This window comes from Anopheles moucheti, chromosome X, assembly GCF_943734755.1.
Source record: "Anopheles moucheti chromosome X, idAnoMoucSN_F20_07, whole genome shotgun sequence".
NCBI lineage: Eukaryota > Metazoa > Arthropoda > Insecta > Diptera > Culicidae > Anopheles > Anopheles moucheti.
This window is the reverse complement of record NC_069142.1, coordinates 10,146,154-10,168,352: the sequence shown is the minus strand read 5'-3', so window position 1 is coordinate 10,168,352 and position 22,199 is coordinate 10,146,154. Positions and strand designations below refer to the sequence as shown.

The 22,199-nt window shown below is 48.8% G+C and overlaps 2 protein-coding genes across 7 annotated transcripts; one reads left to right on the top strand and one right to left on the bottom strand.

Annotated features, from left to right (window-relative positions):
- Positions 1-129: 129 nt before the first annotated feature.
- Positions 130-5,605, bottom strand: LOC128307434 (paired box protein Pax-6-like). 2 transcript variants are annotated; one of them, XM_053045279.1, is made up of 6 exons: positions 5,586-5,605; positions 3,905-3,924; positions 3,412-3,577; positions 3,152-3,332; positions 2,489-3,082; positions 130-1,646 (listed from the first exon to the last, which is right to left on the bottom strand). In XM_053045279.1, the coding sequence occupies exons 1-6, from the start codon at positions 5,603-5,605 to the stop codon at positions 927-929; spliced, it is 1,701 nt and encodes a 566-aa protein (XP_052901239.1). In that variant the 3' UTR covers positions 130-926. The 2 variants fall into 2 exon arrangements, with proteins under 2 accessions (XP_052901239.1, XP_052901238.1); XM_053045278.1 differs by lacking the exon at positions 5,586-5,605 and having other exon boundaries at positions 3,905-4,163.
- A 756-nt stretch (positions 5,606-6,361) lies between these two features.
- LOC128307482 (plexin-A2) lies at positions 6,362-20,452 on the top strand. Of its 5 annotated transcripts, XM_053045364.1 has the most exons (11): positions 6,362-6,477; positions 12,033-12,232; positions 12,552-14,220; positions 14,312-14,851; positions 14,928-15,701; positions 16,335-18,090; positions 18,142-18,295; positions 18,375-18,556; positions 18,646-18,776; positions 18,857-19,002; positions 19,116-20,452. In XM_053045364.1, exons 2-11 carry the CDS (start codon positions 12,044-12,046, stop codon positions 19,281-19,283), a joined length of 5,709 nt encoding a protein of 1,902 aa, XP_052901324.1. In that variant the 5' UTR covers positions 6,362-6,477; positions 12,033-12,043; the 3' UTR covers positions 19,284-20,452. The 5 variants fall into 5 exon arrangements, with proteins under 5 accessions (XP_052901324.1, XP_052901323.1, XP_052901320.1 ...); XM_053045363.1 differs by having other exon boundaries at positions 16,335-18,295; XM_053045360.1 differs by having other exon boundaries at positions 16,335-18,295; positions 18,857-19,008.
- The last annotated feature ends 1,747 nt before the right edge of the window (positions 20,453-22,199 follow it).

Here is a 22,199-nt window from a genome sequence, read left to right as displayed (position 1 = left end):
ACCGAATCGCGAAAATGCTAGTGTTGAAACATATCATAAATGAAAGAATGAAGGAAGAAAGCGACACAAACACCGGGCGGTACGTACAATTGGACGCCTTGCGTCAGGAATAATAATAAGATTTCACTATTTATTGTACATTCCGTTTGTTTTTCTTCAAGTATTGGATAGGTTTTTGTTTTGTTCAAGTTTTGTTGTTGATGTTGTGCTTTGTTTGTTTTAATACGTTCATTTCTTTTCTTTTTTCTCTCTCTCTTTATCTCCACCTCCTTGCCCTTTCGAACCATTTTAATACTTTATTGGCGTTGCTACTGTTTTGTTTTCATTTGTTTTGCTTCCCTTTTTTCCCCCCTTCCCAGTCCACTTTCTCCGTTTCCCCCTTTTTTAAATGGTCACAGGTTTTTGTTTTGTTTTACGTTTTATAAAAAATAGCTTATATGTCAAAACACGAGAAACAACCATCTTGTAATCTTTCTTCCCACATTGGCTGGCTGGGTTTGCTCGTAACGTTTATCGTACGCCACTTGTCCGCGCCATTTTGTGTGCGAGAATGCATCGTTTTTGCAATGATATACTCATTTCTTTACGTAACAGAACCTTCATTTTGTCTCGTTATCACTCCCTCGCGCGCTCTCTCTCTCTCTTTCTCGATCTCTCTCTATCTTTGTTGTGATCATTTCTTTATCAGGTGATACGCACACACAATACACACCTGATCATGTTACACCTTATGCACCATCGAGTTAAATTGTATTAAATTGTGTAATGTGTGTGAGTGTGTGTGTATTTTGCTCTACTGTGTTCGCGTCCCTTTACGGTGTGTATGTCAAAGAAATCAGGCTAAGAGTAGCAGCTGGCGTGTAGCGCTACTGGTACCGGTCGCCACCGGTCGATGATGGAGCCGACTCGAGGGCGGCCCCGTGCCATTAACTCTTGTTCCACTCGAGCGTGGACTGGAAGCTGAGGACGCCGGCATTGGTCGGCAGGTTGTACAGCTGGTTCTTCAGGTACATCCCGTTGTAGGACTGGTCGACGGCGGCCGCCGCTGCTGCCGAATAGCTGTGGTGCATGTTGGCAGCGGCCGAGTAGGCGAAATGGTTGTACAGCGACTTGTCGTCTGAGGTAGATGCGTGCGGGAAGCCGGCATTGCTGCCGAGGGTGGGTACCGTACCCATCAGGTTCGCGGTGGAGCCGTCCGGGGCGGCCGAACTACCACCACCACCGCCGCCGCCACCATTCGGCCCGACCGCACCAGCGCCGCCGGCGTTCGGGTTCGCGTTTGGGAAGGATAGCTTGAAGGACATGGCGGCCGGCGAGATCTGTTGCGGGGCGGCCGAATGGTTCGGGGCGGGTGGTGATTTCAGGGCGTCCAGGTTCTGGAACGACGGTTCCAGCGGGTACGTTTTGCTCAGGTAGTTGCTGTTCGAGTCCTCCACGCACATGTTCGAGTCGTACACGTGCGAGACGAGCGGTGCGCTCAGGTTCAGGGAGCAAGACGAGATGGACGCGTTCTGTACGGCGACGGCCGCGGCTGCTGCTGCTGCTGCCGCCGCTGCGGCCGCTGCCGACGAACTGCCCTCGGATACCGCCTGGGACCGTTGTTTCTCCTCCCGGCGCCATTTGGCCCGTCGGTTAGAGAACCAGACCTGGAAGAGGACGCGGTGTTAGTTAATTCATAAGGACCGTATCTGACTAAAAGCTTAAGCTAGAGTTGGAGATCACCACAGTAGACATACTCTCATACAGAACAGTATTAGTTGACATACAGTATTAGTTAAATGTGACGTTCTTGATGTAATAGAAGAATTCTGCATAATATATTGGAGGAGATATTTCACAGGAATAGTACGCTGAGTAGTTTGACAACCACATTATGGAGGTGTTGTCACAGACTCAGGTTGAAATTAAATAATGAAGGGTACCCCAGCAAAGCTCTAATAATGGATTCTCAACCGTGAGCACACAGAGCATCTGGACATCTGAGCATGATTACTATGTAAGCGAATACTAGCGTCTTCTATTAAGGACACTCACCAACATCCTTGGTCTTATTTCTAATCTCAAATGTGTCGAACTCTCACTCATGTACGGAAACTACGGCAATCTCACTAGAGATCTCACACAATGATGCACACTGATGTTCACGCGCTTCTGAATCTGAAGGACTTCATTCTTTCGAGAGATGGAGTCTTGTGATTCGAACTTCTGAGAGATTACAGATAAAAGTGCGATAAAGACTGGGAATTAGCTCACTTAAAGTGATGTACTGAATTGGGGTTTAGACAAGAAGACAGATGGAATTAGACAAGTCTCCTTGTCATATTTGCTATGCAGAGGTAAATATCCGAACTCTTGGAATTCTCCGAATTCTGGACGAAACTTTGTTATCTCCATTGCAATTTGAAATGTAAGTCTTCTTCGTCTTCTGCTACAGATGTCCTTTTCTAAGTACAGGATGGAGTGCTAATCCGAAGGAAGACACACTTACCTGAATTCTCGCTTCCGGCAGGTTCGTTTTGGAAGACAATCGTTCACGGGAAAACACGTCCGGATAGTGCGTCCGCTCGAACTCCTTCTCGAGAAATTCGATCTGATCGACGGTGAAGGACGTACGGTTGCGTTGCAATTTTCGCTTCAAGCTCAACCGCTCGGTATCGTTATCGACGAAGACCTGCTTCGTGCCCTGCCCGCCCGGTCCGGAGCCCGGCCCCGTACCGGGCACTACCGCGTCCAGGTTGGTGAAGCAGTGTTTCGCAAACGGGTTCTTCCCGTCGTCCGCGATCGGTTTCACATCGGTCGGGTCCGTACCACCCCCGCCTCCGCCACCACCTCCACCTCCTCCGCCACCGCCACCACCGCCGCCAGCCCGGCTGTACGTATCGTTGATGCGCAGCACCGACTCCGCACCCTGCATCGAGCGGCAGCTCTCACCGTACTTGTAGTGCAGGAAGGACGCATCATTCAGCGATTTGCCCTGCAGATAGCCACTCACCTCATCGCCGAGTGTGTCCGATGCGTGCGGTTTCTTGCTAAACTCTTTCTGGGCGGCCAGATTGCGCAGCACCCGGTTGATGGAGGAAACCTGCGTGCGAGTGTCGGAAGAGAGATGAGTTAGATGTGTGGGGTGGGATCCAAATAGACGGCCGCTTACGCTGGGTATGTTCTCCGGTGTACAGATGCGCTCATTCAGCAGCTTGTCCCGGATCTCCCAGGCGAAAATGTTCGGGCAGTTGTTCTTGAACTGTGAAATCTTGTTCACCACCTCCGGCGTTGCCACGCGCGGCTTCGACCCACCGATTGCCCGCGGCCGGATGCTACCGGTTTCGTAGTACCTGCGGGCAAGATATTGCGAGAAGAGTGTGAGAATGCTCCGGATGAAGTTGCTAGCGGCACCTTGCGTGTGACCCTTACCGGCCGAGAATTTTACTGACGCAACCATTGGACACCTGAAGGATGCGCGAAATATCACATGGTCGGGCACCGGCGTGGGCCAGCTCCACGATGCGTTGGCGTGTGGAATCAGGCAGAGGTCTACCGCCAACGAATATACCTCCCAGCTGATTGACGCCGCTGTGGCCTACGGATCACGTGGTTGATGATGATGGCGAAAGACAAGCGAGTTGACAAACCGAACGATTAAAGAAGAATACAAGCAGAATTAATAGCGAGACCTCCAGTACACATAACCTCAACACAATAGCCCACAAAATGTCTTATCCTGTGTAATGAAAAATTAATCATAAAAAGGTAAAAGTAAAGAGAGAAACAAAACAACAACTCATAGCACCTGAAAGTGTCTTCCACTGAAAGTAAAATGACCACCCCCTCCCTCCCTCCCTCGCAAGTACACTCGGTGTAAGTGTGACGAACTAAACACGAAACTTCATTGAGTACATTCGATTACCTTCGTTTTTGTATTCCATGCTGCAGGTAAGTAGAAGGGAAAGGTAGAAAAGTGACAAGAATGAGGGGGGAAATGGGATGGAAGAAAAGTGAAATATTGTTAGCATTAGTGGTCGGCACACATCGAGTCACGCTCGTTTGTTTTTGCTTTCACGCGTTTGTTGTTTTACGATGCATTTGCTGCGAAACAGAAACCTCATCCCGCGATCAAAACACCACGGGGAGTCCACCGGAATCGTATTTTTATCCATTATCCCTCAACCGGCGGCCATCTTGGTGGACCACCACCACGCGGTTTTACGGCCACGTGCTTGTGCTGTACTTACGTGCGGTGTTAATGCGCCCGTTAAGTACGAACGCTGTACCATTTTTATATGCGTACGAACGAGGCTGCAAAAGTTCACAAAATGGGAGTAATTTGAACAAAAAAAAAAGTCAGTTTACATTATAAACAGAAACACCAAGTGCGAGATCTGCACGAGGTGTGTGTTTTGTTTTTCTTTTTGCAGATGTACTTCCTGTTTGTTTCGGGTACGCAAACAACCGCCATTTTTGTTTACCCTTTGTTTTTGTTTTGGTCCGCACATCGGTATTGTTTTTGTGTTGCAAACATTAGTTTCATCGTGGGACGTAAAGCTTCAGCAAACATATTAGTATTTCCACAACAGGAAGCCATCTTTTTTGTAGTCGATGTCATTTTGTGCACTCATAGTTCGAAACTACTTTTAAGTGCGTGGGTGTGTAATGCTGCAGAACGGTCGATGCATGTTAAGCACACTAGACGGAATATTGTTGTAGATATCGTATTAAAGAAAACACCCTGAACCTGGAGTTCCCACCGCTTGCATTCGAATAGCACAGGCATTACAGCTGTAACCAGCATGGATGAACAACCATGCGTCTCCATAATGGAATTACAGTTATTAGACGATAATAAAAAATATCGTGTGTTGACCAATGTCAGGTGGGGAATTCAAAATGAACGCATGTGCAATGTGGTCCAATTGAGATGAAACTGTTCCAAAAGGGACGCGAATTCAAAATTAGCCGCCTTTTCTGTGAGAGGTTGGTAAAACAAGAACAAAGTAAAAATGCTTTTTTTAACGCAATACGGCAGCATTTACCCGAAGCCAATTAAAAACAACGCCTTTTGCTTTTTCCATTCGAACCGTATGTTTGTAAGTACAGATTTAGTACACGCCAACCAACAGCAAAACAAGCGTGACGAATACGGGCCCGTTTTTTGTTCACCAGCCAACAATACAGCATACGGGTATTGGCGTTTTCATGTTTACCGCCATTTAACATTTTTCAAAAAATTCAAACAAAACCCCCGTGCTAGATGCAAGCCCATGCGCTGGGAAAATTGACAGTAAACGCTCACCACACTACCACACAGAAACAGCGAAACGCCACTGGCAGCCATCATGCTGTGTGGCGCATTCCTGCAAGATTCGCTACACCGAACCCAGCCAGCCATCATTGGAGCTCTAATCGAATGCAAATTGAACGTGAAAATCAGTCATGCGGAAACGGTACGTTTCGGGGCAATTTTTCACATTTGGCGTGTGTTTGCGGTCGGCAAACAGCTCGCGCCGGTACTGGGCGACGGGACACACTTCCGGGTAGTGGAATAATCGCCGAAAATACGCTTTGTTTATGTTTCTGCACATTCTGTTTACCTTGCGTGTATCAGAGCCATTAAATCAAATCCGCACCAAACTGTACACTGACAAAGGGATGCTGCGCAAGGGGAACCCGTGCGCGGCACGTCAACCGCCCTTGCGAAAGGGACCATTCGGTTGACGTTTGAAACGTTGTGTGGGTTTAGATGGTGGGGTTGAAGGCGTGCACCGAATCTGTCAACCGGGCGCGGCTCTCTATTGTAATGAACAGTGGTAAGGTATCACAAAAATCTTTATTAACATAGTTATTTCTAACAAAATAATAATTTCTTCAACTCTATCGCTTCTTTTAGATTTAATTTAGTTTCAATGTGAATAGAAATCTATAAACAATTGAATCGTTTATTAAACGATCATATCAAACTAAACTGCATCCAACCTAGTAAAAGTCCTCGCGTACACTCAGCAGATTACAAAAAAATGGATCTCACTATGTATGTAATTTGTATTTTAAGTCTTCAAAGCGATTTGAAAGTGAATTTTTATAGTAATTACTTTTATAACTGAAAATTTAATGAAAATAGAAACATAAATTCGAACTCGATCGTTCGACTAGCCGCTGTAAACGCATCCCATCCGTCAAACGAAACAAAGCATCCCTTTCCTCCTTGCTCGGTCGCATATTTTCATGCGTCATGGCTCGCTCTCCGCGTAGAAGGAAAAGAAACGACATCAACAAACGTGAAGTGAGACAGCTAGCAGTAGGCAACCAGCACAAGGGAGCGTTCCACGCAAAACAGCCACAAGAAGTAGAAGAAGCAGTAAAAAAGCAGCACGAATCAACAAGAGTGGACGACGGCAAGATGAGATCCCAAGTTTTAAGCAATGTAAAGTGTAGGCTAACAGTAAAATCGTAAAGAAACACCGTAGTTAAACGCAAAAGCAAAAGGTAAATATAACACAATGCTAAAACGTGAAGTGAAATCGTTTGCAGTTGGCGAAACCGTTCGCATATGAACGGTTTTCACGGGGGTTAAGTTTTTCCTTCCACCCAAAGAGCCAACTGTGTCGGTTTGCTTGGGTCGCTGAAGGGTAGCGAGCGAAAGGAAGGAAAAAACAGCCAAAAGGGGAAGGGAAAAAGGGAACAAAAGTCAGTCGGTCCTTTTCATTCCTTCACCGACGCGCCCGTACGCCATGGTTTTGTGCATGTTTTTTGTGGCACCGCCCGTACCCACCCCGTGGATCACTTCCCCCTTCTCCCACGCCGTGCCATGCCCCCTGGGTTCCACGTGCTGCTTCTTACCGTTCCGTTTTGGTGTGGACGCAGCGACGCTGCATTCCTTTTTGTAAACCACCGTTTGCGTGAGACTGTGTGGGAGGCTTTAGCGAGAAGAAAAGGGCCAGTGAGAGAGAGAGAGAGAGAGAGAGAGAGAGAGAGAGAGAGCGCGAGAAAAAAACGCACGCCCTTGTCTGCACGAAGAGATGTAAGAACACTTGCGGAAGAGAGAAAGCGAGAGCGAGGGAGAGATGCAAAACGGTCTGGCGCCTGGTTAATATTTTGGAACAGAGACGATTGAAAGAGAAAGAGTGCGTGCAATGCTCTTCTTAAGCAGAAGAAATGGAACCAAGTGTGGTGGTGGTGTGTGTGTGTGAGTATGGTCTGGAGTAATTTTTTTTTCTCCCAACGGGATGTATTAATGAAAGCATTCCCAAAATTAACTACCCACCGTTGCTAGAGAGGATGCCCCTTGGAGGGACCATCTTCACGCATTTTAAACACAGCGCGACACTCCAAAAAACCACAGCCCTAACACGCAAAAGTCAAAGACAATTGTTGAACGCAAGTGTTGGGCGAAGACAGTAACAGCAGCGTTTTTGTCAGGCTGTGTGACTGTGTGTGTGTGCACGTGTGTGTGCATCATCTCTTTGTCGTAGTCCAGGGGTCCATCATGGCGAATGGTACCAGCAGCATCAGCAGCAGCTTAGCAGGAAAGGCAACCGCTCTCACCGTAGCATAAACGCGTACACCCATACTACTAACCGAGTCCGTGTCGAGAGCCGTAACGTCGCTGTCATCGTCGTGGTGTTGGCGGAGAAGCTCAATCTTGCCCAGCGTGAAACGGCGAACGCGCAGACTTCCAGTACCCAGTGTAGAGCGTACGCGATAGAGTGGCTGACCACAGTGGTTTGGAGACACACAGCGAGCGAGGAAGCATACAGGGCCGCAAGACATCGGCAGAAGCAGTCCGCCAGCGGCCATCGCTGTTGCGTACGGTGCGGTACGTGTTTTCTGTGCGTTTCGATTTTTGGTTTGTTTGTTGTATAAAAGGAAAAGCTGATTTCTTTCGGAAAAGGCCAAGAGTGGTGTCGAAAACGAATCGAGGACGTACGCGACATAGTAGCAAACTGCAACCCGCTCCGCAAGGAAAGGGTGGTAGTGGCCCGCGCGTCGCGAAACCGAATCTCAGTAAGGGCAAAGGAATCATCCTCAAACGCTCAAGTTGGCGCTCCCTATTGTTGGAGGTGTTGGTGTGTCATAGTGGTGTGGCCCTGGTGTCTTGTGTGCGTGTGTGTGTGTGTGTGTGTGGTTTCCTGGAAAAGGGAAAAGGTTTATCCGACGTATGCTGCTGACCGGAAGGCGCACAGCAAACAGGCAGCAGCAGCACGCCCGGCACCCTGTTGTGGAAGGAGAGTAGCAGTAGCCGACCACACCAGGGGCAATCCTACCAGCAGAAAAAAAAGGAAAACAGCCATGACAGTATAGCACCGGATTTTAGGCCTTTCGGAAGAGAGCAAACTGCACCAACTGCATCTGTTTCGGAAGGTTTGTCCAGATACGGATTAATTTGCGTGCATCTTGGAGCGATGGGGTAGATCGACGACGAACTCCCTTCAAGAATTTCTTCCTTTTTCTGTAATCAATTGTTAGTAGATTTTGTTAGGGAATAATTTAAGCCGTACTCAAGAGGGGCAGCAAAACATTTTCGCAACTGCACCAACCTTCTGGTGTAGAGTGTGAGGTTAGGAACCCCACCGGAAAGGAAAAGGAGGAAATTTAGAAACCAAACAGGAGTGCTTCCGGGCACTTTGATCTGCTAGAGATCACAGAAAACGATTCCGGGCTAGATTGCAACACGGAAAGATATGTTGCAGTTATGTTTAGCTCTACGATGAAAGGAAAATATGTTCCACCCACAGCACCCCGATGCATCCCGTACGCTGGCGAATTGTTTTGTCCGGTCGGTGGGTATATCGCACCGGAAACCTGCATCTGCCCTCTGTAGTGTGGGAAGACTTCTTCAAAGAGTCTTCAAAGAGTTGATTTGCAACTCTTTGATTTGTTCCTTTGCCCGCAAAGAATCGCTGTAACAGCACAATTGCTTCTGATGTATCAGGGTGGTTTTAGGGGATTTGTTTGGACACATTTGGACACATCCGTCCGCACGTCCTTTGCATCTGGCAGTGTGTGTGTGTGTCCGGCTGTAATCTTACCGGGACAAGCATGTACGCCCGAAGGTTTTGCCCAGAAGTTCAAAAAAGGCTTTTCTTTTGAAGGCGCTCTTTGATCTACACCCCCATCCACATCCCCTTCGTCCCTACCACCGGGGGATTTCGCCCTTACCGTTCCCCCAACCGCAAGTGGTGGATGGATGTCTGCACGCAAGTGTGCAAAGTTAGTTGTTACTGTTTGGTGAGCGCGCGCGGTCATTTTTCGCGTGAGAATAGGCCGCGTTTGTACCCCCCAAGTGTTTGAAAGGTGAGCAGCGCGAGTGTAAAATAGTTAGCTTAAGGGTTGGTAGGTTGTGTGTGTGTCGCGTTGCATTGTATGTGCGTGGACGGGGCGCGCGTAGCCCTGTTTTGCACAAAAAAAAAACCTGGATTTAAGGGAGGGTAAGGTGAGAAAGAGTTCTTCAGTGAGAGAGAGAGAGAGAGAGAGAGAGTGTGTAGAATGAAATTCAGTGTGAGCGAATTTGTGTAAAATGCGTGTAACTGGAGATGTAAGACAAAGAGGAAGAAGAGGATACCGCGAAAGTAAGCTGAAGAAGTGGAGGGGGGGTGGAGAGGGGTGCCAGGGAGGGAAAAACACGCACGACGTTTCTCGCGCACATACATACACACACACACACACACACACACGCGCGCGTTACATTGGTGTGGCGAAAATGGCAGCCGCTCCAGAAGTTACTTCTGGCCTTTGGTAGAAACCTTTCCTGCCCGAAGACGGGACCACGTACAGAAGAGAAGTTTTTTAAAAAAAAAAAAAAGGCGTGATCTCTCTCTCTCTCTCTCCATCAATCACCCCACCCACCCATCCCATTTCTTCCTTTTCGTGCATTTTTGTGTATGTAATTGTGTGTTTTGATGTGTGTATAGGTCTGTGGCTGTAAAGAAGAGGGGTTTGCGTTGGTTGCATTCTGTGGGCGCACTTACATCCCTTTCCACATCTTCACCTTACCATTAGCGTTTATACATGTCTGTGTGTGTGTGTGTGTTTGTGTGATTACAAAGAGAAACTGAATGAATCCCCACGGGAACCGTCGGTGGTATCAAACCCTACCCCTAACCCGCCCTTTTGCATTGAAGAAGCCGTGAGTAGAAGAAGCTTTGCAGTTACTTCCTTACTTCCGGTGTAAGACCAGCAGCAACAACAAAAAAAAAAAACGCCCCCCCCCTGAGCAATTGCACACATCCGCTCCCGTGCGTTTACCTTATCTTGTGTGTGTGTGTGTGTTTTTTTTTTGTAATCGACAACACACCTTATCAGAATGGCGACCAAAAATCTTCAAGAAAAAACTTGACCGGCGAAAACCCACCGGACGGAAGGACACGAAAAGGGGACAGCGAGTGGCAAACAGTTGGTCGCTTGCGGGTATTATGCTGCGACTGATGATCTCAAGATCTCCCCCAGAAAATCAGAAACCAGAATCAGAATATTCCATATGGTTCTTTCTCTCCCCCGCCGGGGGTTTGGTTGTTGCTTCTGTTTTATGGATATTGCGTGAGCGTGTGCATTACTAATCCTGCTAAAATAACCCCAGCCCATGCCCCCTCCAGCATATGTACGATGAGTTCACCATATCGGCTAGAAACTTCGTAACGGCATGATTGGACACTTGTGCCAACGATGACGCACCGATCACCGAAGAATTGTGCTCATACGCTAGAGGAATGCATCCATTCGTCGCGCACATGTGGTTTCGGCCGCTAAGCTTGTTTGCCACACCGAAATTGCGTGTAAAGTTAAACCACCACTTAACGCAGCTGCTATCAACGTCTACAATGAACCAAACAACAACCCTATCAACTCACATCAACACAGACGCGCGCGCGCGCGGGTGTGTGCAACGATCAACCTTCACAATGGCACCCAGCACGAAAGAGGACATCCACACGGTACAAATCCGGAACACATGTTTCCCAGCTGCTCCTCCATTCTCCCTTTGTCGGAGGCATGTCCAATTAGCTTTGTGTGCTGCTTAAGTCGGTTTAACCCAGCGAAGCAGTGCGAAGATGCAGGAAACCGTCGTCTATTCTAACTGCCGCTATTAGGAGGAAGTACTAAACGTCTGCTGCTGCTCAAATACTGAGGACACCCGAAAGGGGGAGAAGCCAAGACCGGGCGGTTGGCGTTAAGAGTGGAAGAATTTCACGCCACAACGACAAATGTCTATCAGCTGTGTGTTTGTGGTTGCGCTTGGGCTGATCACGTCATGCGAATGATGTCGAACGACGCAGTCCTGCAATGTCCCCGAATCATCTCGAATTCAGAAGCATCGGAATAGCCCAAAAACTAACATTACAAACACCGCAGTAACATCCTCGAGTGCATTTCGTTTCGTTTTTTTCTTTGCCTTTCCCTGATACCACTATCGGCGAGGAAGAAACAGAAATGGAACTCTAGATACACCAGCGGATACCAAGGCGCAGGCTGATAACGCCGCAGAACGGCGTTCATTTCTCGGGATGCACGGGTTTTCGTTGTTGCGTGGGTGGTTGGGTGGAAGGGGGAAGGAGTGGGTGTTTACGGGACGATGTAAGTTCCACCCTTTGCACAGGACGCAGTAACTGTGTGTGGCGAAATTGGTTACCGTGCCGATGCGCATGCGTCTCGTTGTGCCCTCCTTCAACCACTTTGCCGGTTGTTGCGCGCATCACGGCCTAGGAGGCGGTGGGGGGGGGGGGAGAGTGGAAGAAAACGGGAGGGAGGAGGGGTTGGTGGTGGTCTTCCTGGTTACTAGGCGCGATACTGGGTGTCCATTTTGGTTTTTCACCCCGGTTTGGACGGGCTTATCAATATCACCTGCTCGGTGTAAAAACATCTCCCAGCAAGTGGGGGGGCTTGCTGTTGTCCGCTTGCACAAAAGGGGTTTTGTGTGTTTGTTTTGTTGCGGTCACACGATGGTGCGACATTTTCCGCCAGCAGTTATTGTTCCCAATTGATTGTGTGAGTGTGTGTGTGTGTGGGTTTTTTTTTTTCAAACAATTTTCCTATTTTATTTGCAGCGATCTTAGCAATGGAGCGGTTCCAGCGCACCGGCATTGTCCTCATCATCCTCATCAGCGTACTGTGCGCCCAACCGCAAGCCAATCACAATTTCCCATCGAAGGGAAGCAATGCCACAGACCTTAGCAGTCGACTAGTTAGTCAAATAGTTTTTAATTCTACACTCAACCACCTGGCGGTGGACAGAAGCACCGGATATGTAAGTATAATGTCACCCAAATTTCCACACCCCCCTGTTCGAAATTGTCATTCATTCCCCTACTTCCCCCGAAAATGTGAATTCTATCTGAATTCAATTCCGTGGGTGATTTGTTTGACCACAGTGTATCGTTCTCTACTTTCCGTTCCCGTGTTCTGTCTACTTCTTCCTAATGTGTCTCGTCTCCTCAATCCTATTTTCTTGTCGTTATTTTTGTTTGTAATCAAAGACGTCATTGTACAGCCCTTGAGGCAAGCAATAAGAAATAAATAATAATAATAATTCATTCCCCTACTTCCCCCGAAAATGTGTCGCACAGGTTTACGTGGGAGCGGTAAACAAACTCTACCAGATAACGAACGATTTTAACATCCTGACGGTCGTGACGACCGGACCGCAGAACGATTCGTACCAGTGTACGATACTGGAGTGTCCGGGCGGTGCGGTCAAAACGCCGATGGACAACGTCAACAAGATGCTGCTGATAGACAGCAACGCGAAGAACCTGATCGTGTGCGGTTCGCTGTTTCAGGGCATCTGTCACATCCGCAACCTGCACAATATCAGCATCGTCGAGCAGGAGGTGCTGGAAGCGGTGGTGGCAAACACCGCCAACGCCAGTACGGTCGCGTTTATCGCGCCCGGTCCACCGCTCGCGTCCGCGGAGAACAACGTGCTGTACGTGGCGGTCACGTTCACTGGGAATTCGCCGTACCGCAGCGAAATACCGGCGGTGTCGTCGCGCAGCCTCGCCCGGGACCGGTTGTTTCAGCTGGCGGCCAGCGCGGTTACGACCGGCACGCGCCTGTTCGTCAACAATTACGCGCGCGAAACGTACATCATCAACTACGTGTACGGGTTCAGCTCGGAGCGGTTCTCCTACTTCCTCACGACGCAGTACAAGAGCAGCTCGCACTACGCATCGAAGGAGCGGATCACGAAGCTGGTACGGATCTGTCAGGATGATTCGCACTACCACTCGTACACGGAGATACCGGTCGACTGTACGAGCAAGAACGGCACCAAGTTTAAGACGGTCAGTGCCGCGTACGTTGGCAAACCGGGCCACGAGTTGGCCCACAGTCTCGAGATCACCACGAACGACGATGTGCTGTTTGCGGTGTTTGATGCACCGAACGCGAACCAGTCGGCACTGTGCGTTTACTCGCTGAAGGCGATACGGAAAAAGTTTATGCACAACATCAAGATGTGTTACAACGGTGAGGGTTTGCGGGGTTTGGACTATATCTCGCAGAACATGCCTTGCATCGCGACGAAGCTGCAAACGATCGGGGAAGATTTCTGCGGGTTGGATGTAAATTCGCCGCTCGGTGGCGAACAGGCGGTTGCCTCGCTCGCGGTTATCCTGTCGGAGGAGCGCATGACCTCGGTCGCGGTGACGGCCACTTCCAACTTTACCGTCGTGTTTATCGGCACCGAGACGGGCCAGCTGAAGAAGATCGTGATGGAATCGTCCGTGTCCGCGATGCAGTACGCGATGATGAACGTCGACCTTGGGTCACCGATCCAGCCGGACATGTATCTCGATCCGGCCAACGACGATCTGTACATGATGTCCAAGTACAAGCTGTTCAAGATCCGCATATACGATTGCTCCGTGTACACGACCTGCCATTCCTGTCTGTCGGCGAAGGACCCGTTCTGTGGCTGGTGTTCGCTCGAAAACACCTGCAGCCGCCGGCACGAATGTCAGGACAGCTCGAAGGATCCACTGTCGTGGTTAAGCTACAAATCGGGCAAATGTACCACCATTACGAGTGTGACGCCCCATCAGCTGCAGCGCACCACCGCACGGACGCTCGAGCTCATTATCGAAAACCTGCCGAACCTGAAGGAACCGCTCGTGTGCGCGTTCACGTTCGCGAACATGGAAAAACCGATCATCACGAACGCGACGAAGAAGCGTAACGGCGTCAACTGTACCACCCCACGGACGGACCTGTTGCCACAGATTGGATATGGCGAAAGTGAGTGTTTTTCGGTTTTTCGGCACGTAACATTTTTTTGTTATATTTTTGGATGCTAATTTATGTGTTTTTTTCTGTTTGTAATTTTCAGACCATTTTAACGCAACACTCTCAATCAAAACGTCCCAGGGGCCGGACATCGTTTCGACGACGTTTACCTTTTTCGACTGCAGCACCCATCTGTCCTGCACGCAGTGCGTCTCGTCGAAATTCCCGTGCGATTGGTGCGTGGAAGCGCACCGCTGCACGCACGATACGGCGGAAAACTGCCGCAACGACATCCTGGTGACCGGCATTAGCCGCATCGGGCCCAGCTACCGGTCCGGGCCCGGCTTCTGTCCCACGATCAACGTTACCGGGGACGGTTCGGAGATACTCGTGCCGGCCGGTTCGAAAAAGTCCGTCCGGGTGAAGGTACATATCATCGGTCAATTCATCGTGCAGACGCGCTTCGTGTGTCAATTCAACGTCGAGGGTAGGGTGACGAGCGTCAATGCACAGCTGCTGGGCGACACGATCTACTGCGACGAGATGGAGTTCACCTACACGGCGAAAACGTCCAAGCTGAACGCAACGTTTGCGGTCATCTGGGGCGGTTCAAAGCCGTTGGACAATCCGAACAATATCCATGGTAAGTAGCTGATGTCTGACACGTTATATGCTCATCCCAATATTTGCTCCCTTCCCGTGTTTTTTTGTTTTTGCAGTTGTCATCTATCGCTGCCGGGATATGTCCGACAGCTGCGGTGTCTGTTTGGCGCTGGAGGAAAAGTACAAATGTGGCTGGTGTTCGTCGTCCAACACGTGCGAGGTGGAGGACCAGTGTGGCATCTCCGGCAAGGTGGAGGGCCAGAACAAAACCGACTGGTTGAACAATCAGCAAACCTGCCCGAACCCGGAAATCCACTCGTTCGATCCCAAAACGGGCCCGTGGGAAGGTGGCACCAACATTACGATCCGCGGCATCAATCTCGGCAAGAAGTTCAAGGACGTGTACGGTGGTATCAAGATCGCCGGCATCGACTGCATGCCGTTCCGGGAGCTGTACGTGCAGACGAAGGAGATCGTGTGCAGCGTGGACGGACCGGGCGTTAAGTCGCACCGGTCGGGCCGGGTCGTGGTGCAGATATCGGACTTCCGGGGCGAGTCGGCGAACGATTTTGAGTTTGTCGATCCGGAGATTGAAAACTTCGAGCCGAAACATGGACCGATATCGGGCGGTACGACGATCAAGATTATGGGCCGGTACCTGAACACGGGCAGCCGGGTCCGTGCCTTCCTCGACCAGCATCCGTGCGAGATACTGAGTACGAACGACCGTGAGGCGACGTGCCGGACGACCGCTGTACCGAGCCCGATGCAGGGCAAGCTGAAGATGGTGTTCGATAATGGTGTGCGCGAGCTGAACGGTGACCTGTTCGAGTATGTTCCCGACCCGTGGATTGAGCTGGTGTCTTCCGGGGAGAGCAAAACGGCTAAAGGTAAGCGTATTGTGTGGGTTACTCTGGAGAATTGTGGTGCTTATGATGTTTCTGCAAGAGTTTCCAATATTGTTTAGCTTATTTAAGCAGGGCATAAAGCCCTTATGGATCGGGGAAATACGATTCCATGCATAATTTGACATTGACATTGACAACTGAAGCTGACAGTTGACCTAAGGTCATGGCGGCCTTCTGTTATTAGGTCTATTAGGTGACTTTCGAGATCTCTTTACCCTTTATCCTCAGCTTTATCTTATAATGTTGTGAGGAATTTTCCTTTTTCCGTAAAAAAATAGAGGAGACTCCGGGTTGCTTATATTCTACTGACACAAAGCCAAATGTCTTCGCACTGGGTGATGTTGACAGCTGTGTTTTGCAGAAACGAAATCAACTGATAACGCTTTACTTGTTTATGTACGCAATGCAGAGTTGCTAGAATTACGATACAGAAATAGAATTACAGCTAATTGCATTGGGAACTCGTATGATAAAACCACTCCAATCAGTCACTCCTATTATCTACAATGCATCCGCTATTGTAACCCCTACTACTGCTGCCATTGTGACGTAAGGTCATCTAGAATCATCACATTATTTATTAACTGTGCATTTCTTCCGATTCTGCGGTCACAGGAATACCGGCGGGTGGTATCAAGATGGCGGTACATGGTCGTAACTTTGGCTCGATTCAGCGACCCCAGATCTACGTCTACTACAATGGGCAAATTTCGCTGAACGAGTGTAACATCATCAATCCGCAGCTGATGGAGTGTTACTCGCCGAAGATTGATCTGCAGGAGGAGGACCCGTTCGGGGAGTCGGACGACCCGATCAACCTGGAGTACGGATTCATCATGAACGATGTGATGACGGTGCGCAACCTATCGTCCCAATGGGGCAGCTACTTTGAGCTGTACCCGAACCCGACCTACCAGCCGTTCGACGAGGTGAAGTACTTCAACAGCGAGTACCTGAACATCAACGGGCGCAACATTGACCGGGCGTGCAAGTACAGCGACGTGGTGGTGAAGATCGGCGATCACGGCATTTGCAACATAACGTCGATGTCGCGCCAGCAGGTTACCTGTCTGCCGCCGAAGAACCCGGACGCGAAGAAGGTGCACGTGAAGGTGATTGTCGGCAATTCGCTGCAGTTCGATATCGGCTACATGGTGTACACGTCGGCCGGCATATTGCCGAGCTTCAGCAGCAATGCGGTGACGTTCAGCGTGGTGATAGCAATCGCACTGTTCTTCTTCGTGTTTGTCGCGCTGGTGATTGCGTACCGCAAGAAGACGAGCGAGAACAATCGCGTGCTGAAGAACATGCAGGAGCAGATGGACATTCTCGAGCTGCGTGTCGCTGCCGAATGCAAGGAAGCGTTCGCGGAGCTGCAAACGGAAATGACCGATCTCGGTGGGGACATCACGTCCGGCGGCATACCGTACCTGGACTACCGTACGTACGCGATGAAGATTCTCTTCCCGAACCACGACGACCATGTGGTGCTGCAGTGGGAAAAACCGGAACTGCTGCGCAAGGAGAAGGGCCTGCGGCTGTTCGGGCAGCTCGTTATGAACAAGACATTCCTGTTGCTTTTCATCCGGACGCTCGAAAGCAACCGGTACTTCTCGATGCGCGAGCGCGTCAACGTTGCCTCGCTGATCATGGTGACGCTGCAGAGCAAGCTCGAGTACTGCACCGACATCCTGAAGACGCTGCTCGCCGAGCTGATCGAGAAGTGCATCGATGGCAAATCGCACCCGAAGCTGCTGCTGCGCCGTACCGAATCGGTCGCGGAAAAGATGCTGTCCGCCTGGTTCACGTTTCTGCTGTACAAGTTCCTGAAGGAGTGCGCCGGCGAACCGCTGTACATGCTGTTCCGTGCGGTCAAGGGTCAGATTGACAAGGGTCCGGTCGATGCGATCACGCACGAGGCACGCTACTCGCTGAGCGAGGAGAAGCTGATCCGGCAGATGATCGAGTTTAAGGTGATCACGGTGTACGCGAGCATTACGCAGCCGCCGATACTGTGCAACAACATCGAGATGATACCAACGAACACAGAAAACATTCCGGTGAAGGTGCTGGACTGTGACAGCATCGGGCAGGTGAAGGAGAAGTGTCTCGACACGATCTACAAGGCGATCCCGTGGAGCCAGCGGCCCCGTAAGGAGGATCTCGATCTTGAGTGGCGCACCGGCGCGACCGGGCGGCTCATCCTGTACGATGAGGATTCGACCTCGAAGACGGACGGCGAGTGGAAGAAGCTAAACACGCTGCACCATTATCGCGTGAGCGAGGGCTCGTGTCTGAGCCTGGTGCCGAAGGAAAGCTCCATCTACAACATAACGCTGCTCGGCGAAAAGTACTCGGAGAAGATCCACAAGTACGAAACACTAAACATATCGAAGTTTGTTTCGCCGTCGCCACCGTTCAGCCGCGCCGGCAGCCCCATGAACGTCGACCTGCAGGAGAACAGTCTCAAGTACTGGCACCTGGTGAAGCACCATGACAGCGACGGTTCGAAGGAGGGCGAACGGGTGAACAAGATGGTTTCGGAGATTTATCTAACACGACTGCTAGCCACTAAGGTAGGGTGTCACAAACGGGTCCGTGTCCGGGTCGGGTTTTTGGACTAATGGTGTTTCACTGTTGCTTTTCACTCCACAGGGTACACTCCAGAAGTTTGTCGACGATCTGTTCGAAACCATCTTCAGTACCGCACACCGTGGCTCCGCACTGCCCTTAGCAATAAAGTATATGTTTGACTTTCTAGATGATCAAGCACTCTTACATGGTATTACCGATCCGGAGGTTGTGCACACTTGGAAGAGTAACAGTTTACCGTTACGGTGAGTAACGCGTGCATGTAAAGCTTGTAAAGCGCTAGTAACTAATGATCTGTGTTCTGTCTTCCACACAAACGCGCAAACGTTTACAGATTCTGGGTAAATCTCATTAAAAATCCTAACTTCGTGTTTGATATACATAAGTCCAATATCGTGGACTCTTGCCTTTCGGTTGTGGCTCAAACCTTCATGGACTCGTGTTCAACGTCGGACCACAGGCTAGGTAAGTAACGTATAAGCAAATCGTACCAAACACGCATGTTCAACACTAATCGCAACCGTGCGTTACCTTCACAACCACAGGGAAAGATTCGCCTAGTTCGAAACTGCTGTACGCCAAGGACATTCCCTCGTACCGTGAATGGGTGGAGCGTTACTATAACGACATCCGGGACATGCCGGCAATTTCCGACCAGGACATGAACGCCATGCTCGCGGAGGAGTCCAGGGTGAGTGTAAGCCCGCCAACGTTTCCAAGCCCCACCATTGTCGCCCCCCCGAAGCAGCCCTTCCCCTCTAACACCTTGCTCTCTCTCTCTCTCTTGCGTTCTCTTCCCAACAGTTGCACACAACCGAATTTAATACCAACTGCGCCCTACACGAGCTTTATCAGTACGCAGTAAAATACAACGAGCAACTGACTGTCACATTGGAGGAGGACGAGTTTTCGCAGAAGCAGCGGCTGGCGTTCAAGCTGGAGCAGGTGCACAGTATCATGTCCGCGGAGTAAGGTGTGCGTGTGTGTGTGTGGGTGTCGCACTGGGCCGGTGATGGGCAAACCGGACCCGCACCGGACGGGCTGGTTGCACATTGACCGGTTGCCAGTGCGATCGGAAAACAACAACAAAATAATATATGTATAGATGGTAAGCTACCTGTATTGAACTTTTTTTTTTTTCGTTCGTGACGAAGGGCGCATCGTACAGACCTACAGACATTCGTAAAAGCAAACAAAACAAACAAAATATAATGTATGCGATATTCATGTTGTGAGCCCCAATGCCGAGCGGGGTTAAAAAAATGTGTGGGTAGGGAAAAAACAAACAAAATATTCTCATTCATCCAAAAACACAAACTCACTCACTCATTCACACAAAACACACAAACACACATACAACCACAGACAACCAAAACCCGGAACATAAATACAAAATCATTCGTGTATGGAACACCGAACAAAGATTATAGTAAAAACAAAACGAAAAAAACGTCGCAAAACCCAACCATTTGTCTAATACACCACGTAAAAGTATGTCGAGAAAACTGAGCAAAAGGGAGACTGAAAGAGTGCAACAAAGCGAGCGAAACGAAATGAAGCAAAACGAAGGGCTAGTACTCGAAACTAATGTCAAAATAAGCAAAAACCCACACGAGCAAGGCAAAAAATATCATGTTTTTAAGGAACGTCATACATCGCTTTTGATTAATTGTAAAACGAACCGCAAGTGTGTGTATGTGGCAAAATCGAAGAGAGAGAGAGAGAGTGAGAGAGAGAGAGAGAGAGAGAGAGAGAGAGAGAGAGAGAGAGAGTGAAGGAGCTTCCCGGTTAAGGGTTGCCAATTTATGCCGAACCCGGCGAGTAATCTCAAGAGCGTGAAAAAAAGGGGTTAGCGAAGGGAATGAAGGGTGTGTTCGGGTATAATAGGGTGGCTGCAAAGAAGTGAATCAGTTGGCGTTATCGGCACCCGGTGCGCTTACAGAAACACGAAACGAGACAAAGAGATAGAATTACAAACAACAAAGCAAAACAAAAAATTAACGAAAAATGGGTAATATCTTAGGCATTTTGTGCAGCCAAACAAAGCAAAAATCACACTTCTAATCATGTGTCCAGCAAAACGATTTAAACGAAAAAAAAAACTGCAGTTCGACCCGCAAAACGCTTCTTGCGGCTATACATATATACATATATATATATATATATATATATACACAAACACATACATACCCCGACCGCTCATCCCCGGCTCTTCCCGGTGCGTGCATTCTCTTCGCCCTGCGTCGGCTACTTGTGACCGACCGGTGGCGAATCGAGACAAAAGAAAGCAGAAAGCAGAAAAACAAAAACAAAAAAAAGCTAAAACTAAAAAAAAAAAAGAATCCAGTCCTGAATGTCATTTCCAAAACGGTGTACCGTATAGCTCAAGAAAAGAAAACAAAAAGAAAAAAAAGTCTAAATGTAATAAAAATGACAACTGTGTAATTGATGTGTTATAAGTTATTACTAAAATATAAGCCGATGATTTTATTAGTAAAAAAAACCCCTGACTTGTAGTTTTTGATGTACTTTATGTGTCAACATCCGAATATAGGAATGATCCGTGATAAGAGGTGAAAATAAAAGTTTTGATTCCTGCCTTAGTCTTCTTAACGAAGCAGGTAGGTTGTGCAAGTTACAATATTTAAGATTTTGGAGAATTGACTCAAAATCCGGAGGAATCAATAGATGGTGGAATAATCGAACACCTTATCGACAAAAAACTTACCTTTCGGTACTGTTTGAGACCATCCGAGAAGAGAACGTATTAAGAACCATCTCAATAATGTAAGAAAGTTTAAGGATTCTAAAAGACTTCAGCAAAAGCAACACTTGCATCTTATCTCAACATTCAACAGAGATTGTTCAAGACAGTCTTTGGAGTATCGAGAACTCAATTAAGAATTAGTTCGTTACGACTGAAAATTATGAAGGCACTTTCGGATATGAGAATTACACAGCTTCAATGTCTAAGTTTATGCAAAATTGTATTTCCTCTTCTCACAGGTGGTTGAAAATGATTAGAATCGATTATTTATTTGTGTATTGTCGAAGGAATTTTCAGTAGGCATTCCTTGAACGGTGTACACTATCAGGCGCCAACATCTTAAAGGCGACTTCGAAGATGTGCTGCTGTTTTAGGTCTCTGGTCAGGGTTTTAGATGCACTCCTTGAAATGACTGCAACAAAACAAATGATGGCTCAATTAAACTTCCTTCTTCCTAACAACCTCCGTTTTTAGAAGAATTCATCAGATGTTCAAGTAACCCTTATACTGCAGCCCATTTCTTTAAGTGATTCGCAATCTAAACTGAACCCGATATTGTCAACTACCTCCAACTCCTTTTTACTTGTGACAGCTCCGACCGTTGAAGCAGTTGGGGAAAAATTAACCAACAGATGTCGCCCGGTAAAAGGTAATGCTAGAATCAAACAGCAACATGGTGATGTCCCTAAAGATGTTAGCTAAATGTCATACGGCGAAAAACTCGCCTCAGGACATTCCCTAGGCGCGTTTCTGTTTCATCTTTCCTTTGCATCTCTTTTGCTGTGGGCTTTATCAATGGGCCACAGTTTATGACAGACCTTGCTGATAAGAGCCTTGGACGGCATGTAGCTCCCTCCCACCCTCACACACTGTTTCTCAGTTCCAGCTGCCCCCCCCCGTCTCAATTGTTAGTTCCCTTCAGTCGAAACGTCACCAGATTTCATTATTCGGGCAGGCGCAGAAGACGGCACGAGAAAAACACACAGCCTTCGCCTAACGCACACACACACACAGGGGCCCACGCGCCCACACACAGCCACATATGCGGGACACGGTGTGAAAACGTCTCGATCTGTCACCGACGTTCGACTGGAGGACTGTGCGGCCGTGTTTTGCAATGT